Source organism: Neopelma chrysocephalum, unplaced genomic scaffold (assembly GCF_003984885.1).
Source record: "Neopelma chrysocephalum unplaced genomic scaffold, ASM398488v2 Primary Assembly neopelma1_96484, whole genome shotgun sequence".
Lineage (NCBI taxonomy): Eukaryota > Metazoa > Chordata > Aves > Passeriformes > Pipridae > Neopelma > Neopelma chrysocephalum.
This window is the reverse complement of record NW_020925130.1, coordinates 1-7,888: the sequence shown is the minus strand read 5'-3', so window position 1 is coordinate 7,888 and position 7,888 is coordinate 1. Positions and strand designations below refer to the sequence as shown.

At 68.9% G+C, this 7,888-nt stretch overlaps 1 protein-coding gene across 1 annotated transcript; it reads left to right on the top strand.

The window, feature by feature from the left end:
* Positions 1 to 653: 653 nt before the first annotated feature.
* LOC113981346 (NPC1-like intracellular cholesterol transporter 1) lies at positions 654 to 7,884 on the top strand (the record flags this gene model as incomplete). The annotated part of the gene is made up of 15 exons (XM_027708695.1): positions 654 to 2,268; positions 2,388 to 2,488; positions 2,858 to 3,030; positions 3,293 to 3,421; positions 3,750 to 3,932; positions 4,205 to 4,319; positions 4,777 to 4,904; positions 5,039 to 5,176; positions 5,556 to 5,645; positions 6,007 to 6,197; positions 6,275 to 6,402; positions 6,553 to 6,673; positions 6,788 to 6,843; positions 6,923 to 7,073; positions 7,716 to 7,884. Coding segments are annotated over exons 1-15 (2,889 nt in total), but the record flags the coding sequence as incomplete, so codon positions are not given.
* Positions 7,885 to 7,888: the final 4 nt, after the last annotated feature.

The window sequence follows — 7,888 nt, the reverse complement described above, 5'->3', positions numbered from 1 at the left end:
GCGCCGGGCAGCGCCAGGGACCCTGCCATGGTGGCAGAGGGGTGTCCGCGACGCCCCCCTGCCAGCAGGGTGGGCGCGGGTGGGAGCGGGGGGGGCACGGGGGGCACCCGGGCACTGCCAGGGAGAGGGGGGGGGGGTGGGGTTTGGGGGGCTGGGGATGGCAGAGTAGGGGGACACTGGTGCGGCACCCATTGGGTGACACTTGAGGGGCTGGGGGTGGCAGAGCGAGGGGGGTGATGGTACAATGCCCATTGGGTGCCTGTTGGGTGCCCCTTGGGGGGGGCTGAGGGTGGCAGAGCCAAGGAACCCTGTTCTGGTACCCATTTGGTGACATTTAGAGGGGCTGGGTGTGGCAGAGTAGGGGGACACTGGTGTGGTCCCCACTGGGTGATGTTTGGAGGGTCTTGGGGTGGCAGAGCTGGGAGGACACTGGTGTGGCACCCACTGGGTGCCTGTTGGGTGACAGTGGTGGGGCTGAGGGTGGTAGAGTGGGGGGGAAACCATTGTGGTACCCTTTGGGTAGTGATTTGAGGGCCTAGAAGTGGCAGACTGGGGGGGACACCACTGTGATGCCCATCAGATGCCTGTTGGGTGCCCTTTGGGTGGTATTTGGGGGGGCTGAGGATGGCAGAGTGGGGGACACACCTCTGCAGTGCCCGCCAGATGCCTGTTGGGTACCATTTGGATACTGACAGTGCCATCCCCCTCCCCAAACCCCTTCCCACCTCCCCCTCCACCCCCCCAGGCCTCCCCATCCCTCACCCCGATCCACCGCGCCGGGTACTGCTCCTTCTACGGCGAGTGCGGGCGCAACCCCGAGGTGGACACGTCGCTGGTGTCCTCCAACGTGCCCTGCCTGAACAACACTCCTGCCCAGGAGGCCACGGGCGCTCTGCTGGCCCTGCTGCGCTCCGTGTGCCCGGACCTGGCGCGGGGGGACAACGAGACCACCCTGGTGTGCTGCAACTACGAGCAGCTCAGCGCGCTCCGGCTCAGCGTCGCGCTCTCGGGCACCGTCCTGGCGCGGTGCCCGTCCTGCGCCCGCAACTTCGCCAGCCTGTACTGCCACAACACCTGCAGCCCCGACCAGAGCCTGTTCACCAACGTGACGCGGGTGGTGAACAGCACGGAGGCGCCCGGCTTGGCGGTGGTGGAGTATCAGAGCTTCTTCCGGCAGCGCTTCGCCGATGCCGCCTTCTCCTCGTGCCGCGGGGTGCGGCTCCCGTCCACCGGCGGCTTCGCCATCGCCACCATGTGCGGGCGCTACGGTGCCCAGCTCTGCACCCCCCAGCGCTGGCTGGACTTCCAGGGCGACAAGAACAACGGGCTGGCGCCGCTGCAGATCAACTTCCAGCTGGTGCCCAACGGCACCGAGCCGGGCGATGACATCGAGCCGCTGGACGCGCGGGTCTGGAGCTGCAGCGAGGCGCCGAGTGAGGATGAAGAGCCCTGCTCGTGCCAGGACTGCGCCGAGTCCTGCCCGCCCGTGGTGGCCCCCGCAGACCCGCCGCCCCCGTTCCGGCTGGGCGAGGCCGACGGTGTCCTGGTGCTCTGTGTCCTGCTCTTCGCCTTCCTCGCCATGGTCTTCCTCGTGACCCTGCTGTGCCAGCGGCGCTCCAAGGGGCTCACGATGCCGCAGGCAGTGCCCGCTGCCCGCGGGTGCTCGGCGTGGGTGGGCAATGCCAGTCACCAGGCCCTGGCACGGGTGTTCCGCTGGTGGGGGACACTGGTGGCCTCAAGGCCCCTGGTGGTGCTGGTGGTGGCCGTGGTGGTGGCCGGGGGGCTCTCGGTCGGGATGATGACCCTCCGGCTGACCACGGACCCGGTGGAGCTCTGGTCGGCGCCGGGCAGCCGTGCCAGGCAGGAGAAGGCCTTCCATGACCAGCACTTCGGGCCCTTCCTGCGCACCAACCAGATCATTGTGACGGCGCCGGGCAGGGCTGGGTCTCGCTACGACTCTGTGATCTTGGGGGCCAAGAACTTCAGCGGGGTCCTGTCCCAGGACGTGCTGCAGGCGCTGCTGGAGCTGCAGGAGCGGCTGGCGGCCATCGAAGCCTGGGCACCGCAGGCGGGCAGGAACGTGACGCTCAGGGACGTGTGTTATGCCCCCCTGAACCCCACAGAGCCCACCCTGGGCGACTGCTGTGTCAACAGCGTCACCCAGTACTTCCAGAACAACCGCTCCCACCTGGCACTCACCGCCCTGCAGGAGGACAGCAAAGAGACGGGCACCGTGGACTGGCACGACCACCTCATCTACTGTGTCAAGTGGGTGCCAGGCTGTGGGGTTGGGGTTCTCTCCGGGTCCCCCCTCACAGCTGGGTCCGGGTGGGCTCAAGGCGGTGATGGGTACCCCCGCTGACCCCCTGGCACCCTGTCCCCACCAGCTCCCCGCTCTCCTTCAAGGACATCACAGCGCTGGAGCTGAGCTGTATGGCCGAGTACGGCGGGCCCGTGTTCCCATACATCGCCTTCGGGGGATACCGGGGTACGGGGGCACGGAGGGCAGGGGGGCACAGGGGCCCGGGGTAGGTGGGGGGCTCTGTGGGGCAGGGGGGACCTGTGGGCACGGGGACACCTGGGGGACGGGGGACCTGTGGGCAATGGGGGTCCCTGTGGGACATGGGGACAACTTGGGGGGACAGGAGACTGTCTCTATGGGGTGTGGGGGACCTGTGGGCAATGGGGACACCTCAAGGACAGGGGCCCTCATAGGGCATGGGGGCACCTGTAGGGCAGGGGGTACGGGAACACCTTGGGGGAATGGGGGGCTCCATGGGGCAGGAGGGGACCTGTGAGGTGTCCCTGCCGTGTCCCCCCTGTGTCCCTCCATGTCCCCACGTCCCTGTGTCCCCAGACTCAGAGTACACGGAGGCCGAGGCTCTGATCATCACGTACTCCCTGAACAACTTCCCCCACGGGGACCCCCGGCTCGAGTGGGTTCTGAGCTGGGAGAGCAAGTTCCTCGAGGTGGTTCGGGATTTCCAGCGCTCGCACGGCCTCAACCTGTCGGTCACGTTCATGGCTGAGGTCAGACCCCTCCCGGTGTCCCGTGTCCCCTCTGCATCCTCTCCGTGTCCCTGTGCCCCCAGTGCCCCCCATACCCCCCGTGACCCTGGTGCCCCCAGTGTCCCATGTCCCTGTGCCCCCCCCAGTGACCCCTGTGCCCCTGTTTCCCCCATGTCTTTGTGCCCCCCCCACATCCCGTGTTCCCATTCTCAGGGTGGGATGGGGGGGTCCCCGGGGTGCCCGGTGTCCCCTCATTCCCCCTCCCCTGTCGGTGCCCCCCCAGCGGTCCCTGGAGGACGAGATCAACCGCACGAGCGGGGAGGACCTGCCGGTGTTCACGCTCAGTTACCTGCTGGTGTTCGCCTACATCGCGCTGGCCCTGGGCGAGTACACGGCCTGGAGCCGGGTGCTGGTGCGTCCGGGGGGCTTCGGGGCTCTGGGGGGGTGTCTGGGGAGTCCAGGGGTTCCAGGGGCGTCCTGGGGGGGGTTCCAGGAGGTTCAGGGGGTCCCAGGGGGGTCCTGGTGGAGCTGGGGGATCCTGGGTGGTGTGCTGGTGGGTCCGGGGTGCTCCTGTGGGATGTCCAGGGGTCCCAAGGGGGTCCCGGGGGATCCAAGGGGGTCCCGGGGGATCCAAGGGGATCCCGGGGGCTCCCAGGGGGTGTCCAGGGGTTCTGGGAGGTCCCAATGGGATCTGGGTGGGGTTCTAGGGGAGCTGGGGGTGCTGAGTGTGGGTGTCGCAGGTGGAGTCGAAGGTGACGCTGGCAGTGGGGGGCATCGCCGTGGTCCTGGGGGCCGTGTTTGCCTCCATGGGGTTCCTGGCGCTGCTGGGGGTGCCCTCGTCCCTCATCATCCTCGAGGTCGTGCCCTTCCTCGTGCTCGCTGTGGGCGCTGACAACATCTTCATCTTCGTGCAGGAGTTCCAGGTCCGGGATGGGGGGGCACAGAGGGCGGGGGGGGGCGGCACGGGGGCACTTTGGGGATTCTCATGGGGAATGTGGCCCTGGGGGGGCACCTGGGGGTCCCCATGGGGCAGGGTGGGGAGGGAGGTGCCCATGGGGCACAGCACCCTGTGGCTGCCCCAAGGCGGGGTGGTGGGTGCCCAATGGGGCCCCCCAGGGGGTGGGGGGTACCTTTGGGGTTCTCCCCCAGGGTGGGGGTGCCCCATGGGGTCCCCCCTGACCACCCCTGCCAGCAGCAGTCGCAGCGGGAGCCGGGCGAGACACGGGAGCAGCACCTGGGGCGGGTGCTGGCGCAGGTGGCACCCAGCATGTTGCTGTGCAGCATCTCCGAGGCCATCTGCTTCTTCCTGGGTGAGCTCGGGGGGCTCCGGGGGCACCGGGGGGGGCACAGGGACTCAGGGGTGGACAAGGGGCACAGGGACATGGGGGGCGTGGGGAAACAGGGGTGACTGGGGGCACAGGGACATGGGGGTGCACAGGGTGGGCACAGGGACACTGGGAAATGGTGGAGGGCAACAGGAGCACGGGGGGGGACACAGTGACATGGGGGCGTGGAGGGACATGAGGGGTGCACAGGGTGGGGGGGGCACTGTGGGGGCGCAGGACCACGGCACAGGAGCTGGGCACGGTGGGCACAGGGGGACAGTGGGTGCAGGGGGCTGGGACGGTGGCGGGGGCGGGGGGGGCAGTGCAGTGGGGGGGCTGGCACAGTGGGCACAGGGGGACAGTGGGTGCAGGGACTGGCACAGCTCTCGCTGGTGCGGGGGCTGCGGGGTTTGGGGTGCCCCCTGAGCCCGGGGTCCCGCAGGTGCCCTCTCGTCCATGCCCGCCGTGCGAACCTTCGCCCTCACGGCCGCCGTCGCCATCGCCTTCGACTTCCTGCTGCAGATGTCGGGGTTCGTGGCACTGGTGGCACTGGACGCCCGGCGGCAGGAGGTACCACCCGGGGGGCTCTGGGGGTCGTGGGGAGGGCACAGGGTGGGCACAGGGTGGGCACAGGGTGGGCAGTGTGTGCCCGGGGTGGGCAGGGGGCCGTGGGGATCCCGTGCCAACCCCCTGTGTGCCCCCAGGCCGGGCGGTTTGACCTGTGCTGCTGCTGTGGGACGGGCAGGGGGGGCCCGGCCCGGGAGGGGGCCCGGCTGCTGCGGCCCCTCCTCGAGAAATTCTACACCCCCTTCCTGCTGCACCCCATCGTTCGGCCCTGTGTGGTGAGGGGGCACCGGGGGCACGGGGGGAGATGGGAGGATTGGGGGGACAGAGGGGAGTGGAGGAGTGAGGGGAAAGGTGGGCATGGGAGGAATGGCAGGGGGGGCCATGGGGGGCATTGGGGCACGAGGGGAATGGGGGTCATGGGGCTGGGGGGACTGGGGGTTTGGGGAGCCATCGGGGAGAACGGGGGGAATGGGGGGCACAGGGATTCTGGGGTGTCCTGGGAGGTGGGGAGGACATGGGGGGCTTGGGGGTGGGATGGGACATGGGGGCTGGAGGGGACCAGGGGTCTTGGGAGGGAATTTGGGGGGCTGTGGGGTTCCAGGGGGAGCTGGGGGTGTCAGGGGTCCTGGAGGTCCCTGACCAGGTGCCCCCCAGGTGCTGCTGTTCCTGTTCCTGGCCTGTGCCGGGCTGTTCCTGATGTTCCAGGTGCCCGTGGGGCTGGACCAGGAGCTCGCCCTGCCCGAGGTGGGGACGGGACCGCCGGGGGGTGGGGGGGGGAACGGGGGGACAGGGGGGGTGTTTTGGGGGAATCCGGGGGGGGGGCCCCCTGGGGGGGGGGTGGGGGGGGAGGGGGGGGGGGACATGTCCCTAGGGGGGGACAGAGGGGGGGGTGACATGGCCCTAGATGGTGACAGATGGAGGTGGGGTGACCCTCTGGGCCCTGCAGGACCCTGGACGTGCTGGGTGGGTGACGGGGCCCTAGATGGTGACACACGGAGATGGGGTGACCCTCGGGACCCCTCAGGACCCTGAGGGTGTTGCAGTGGGTGACACGTGGGGATGGTGGGACCCTCAGGGCCCCCCAGGCTGACGGGGGTGCCCGCAGGACTCGTACATGCTGCAGTACTTCTCGGCGCTGAACCAGTACCTGGCCGTGGGGGTGCCCACCTACTTCGTCACCACGGGCGGGTACGACTTCTCCTCTGCCAACGGCACCAACGCCATCTGCTCCAGCGCCGGCTGCGACTCCGACTCGCTCACCCAGACCATCCAACACGCCACCAGCTTCCCCAACGTGTGGGTACACGGGGGGGGCACGGGGGGGCCAGGGGGAGGGGTGACCAGCTCCTGCCAGCCCCGTGTGCCCCCTCCAGGTCCTACCTGGCCATCCCGGCCACCTCCTGGGTGGACGATTTCCTGGACTGGCTGAACCCCACGAGCCGCTGCTGCCGCATCCACCAGTTCGGGGCGCACAAGGGGGAGTTCTGCCCCTCCACCAGCAGTGAGTAGGGGCTGGGGGGCACGGGGCGGGTGTGCCATCGTGGCCAGTGGGTGCCCATCGTGGTGGTTCTCGGGTCTACACGCAGTGTCCTCTGTGGTGGCCCTTGGGAGCACATTGGGTGCCCGCCACTGCTGACCCCTGTGCCCACAGATGACCCGAGCTGTGTTTTGGGGCAGTGCCTGAAGACGCTTCGACGCCCCACGGCCGAGGAATTCCAGCGCTTCCTGCCCTGGTTCCTGCAGGACCGGCCCACCCTGCAGTGTGCCAAGGGGTTCGTGGCACTGGGGGTCCCCTACCCAGACATGGCCATCAGTGGGTAACACCTCACCACCCACGCCCTGGGTGCCCCCCCGGGTGCCCCCTGACCCCCGTTTTTCCCCCGCAGGGGCCTGGGTGCCTACGACACTGCGGTGAGCATGGACGAGAACGGCACCATCCTGGGTGAGTGCAGGGCTGGCGTGGGCCGGGGGGTGCCCAGTGGGCCCCCGGGGGTGCCCCTGACCCCCCCGATCTGTGCCAGCCACCCGGTTCATGGCGTACCAGCGCCCGCTGCGCACCTCGCAGGAGTACACGGCGGCTCTGCGGGCAGCCCGTGCCCTGGGGGACACCCTGACCCGCACCCTGCACAGGGTGCCCGACACAGACCCCCAATTCAGCGTGTTCCCCTACACGTGAGTGCCCACCTGGGGCATGGGAGGCGCAGGATGGGGAGGGGGGAGAGGGGCGTGGTGCCGGGGGGGGCACCGCTGGCTGGTGCGGGGTCAGCAATGGGTGCCCAGTTCAGGAACGCCCAGTTAAGGGTGCCCAGGCCAGGGCAGGGGCACTTCTTGGGAGTCACAAGTGGGTGCCCCAGTCAGGAGTCAGTGGGGGTCCCAACTTAAGGGGTGCCCAGTTAAAGGGTGCCCATTGTGGGGTGCTGTGGGTGCCCCAGCACCCAAACTGGGGATCACAAATTTGTGTCCAGTTAAGGGGTTCCCAGTTAAGGGGTGCCCATCCAGTGGTGCTGAGGGTGCCCTTGCTGGGGGTCACTGTGGGTGCCCAGTTAGGGGATGACCCATTCAGGGGTGCCCAGGTCAGGGACAACATGGGCACCTCAGTGCCTCACTGGGGTTAACAGGGGTGCCCAGTTCAGGGCTGGGGTTGCTGTGGGAACCCCTGTTGGGGTCCCAGTGCCTGTGCCAGGGTTTCCAGTGCCCATGTCGGGGTGCTGGTGCCTGTGTTCGGGTACCCAGTGCCCATTTTGGGGTACCTGGTGCCCATTTGGGGTGCCTGGTGCCCTGTCACAGTGTCACGTCACGGTGCCACCCCCGCAGGGTGACATACGTGTACTACGAGCAGTACCTGACGGTGGTGACCGAGGGGCTGGTGACACTGGCATTGTGCCTGTTGCCCACCTTCGCCGTGTCCTTCCTGCTGCTGGGCATGGACCTGCGCTCCAGCTGTGCCACCCTGGTCACCATCACCATGATCCTGCTGGACACCGTGG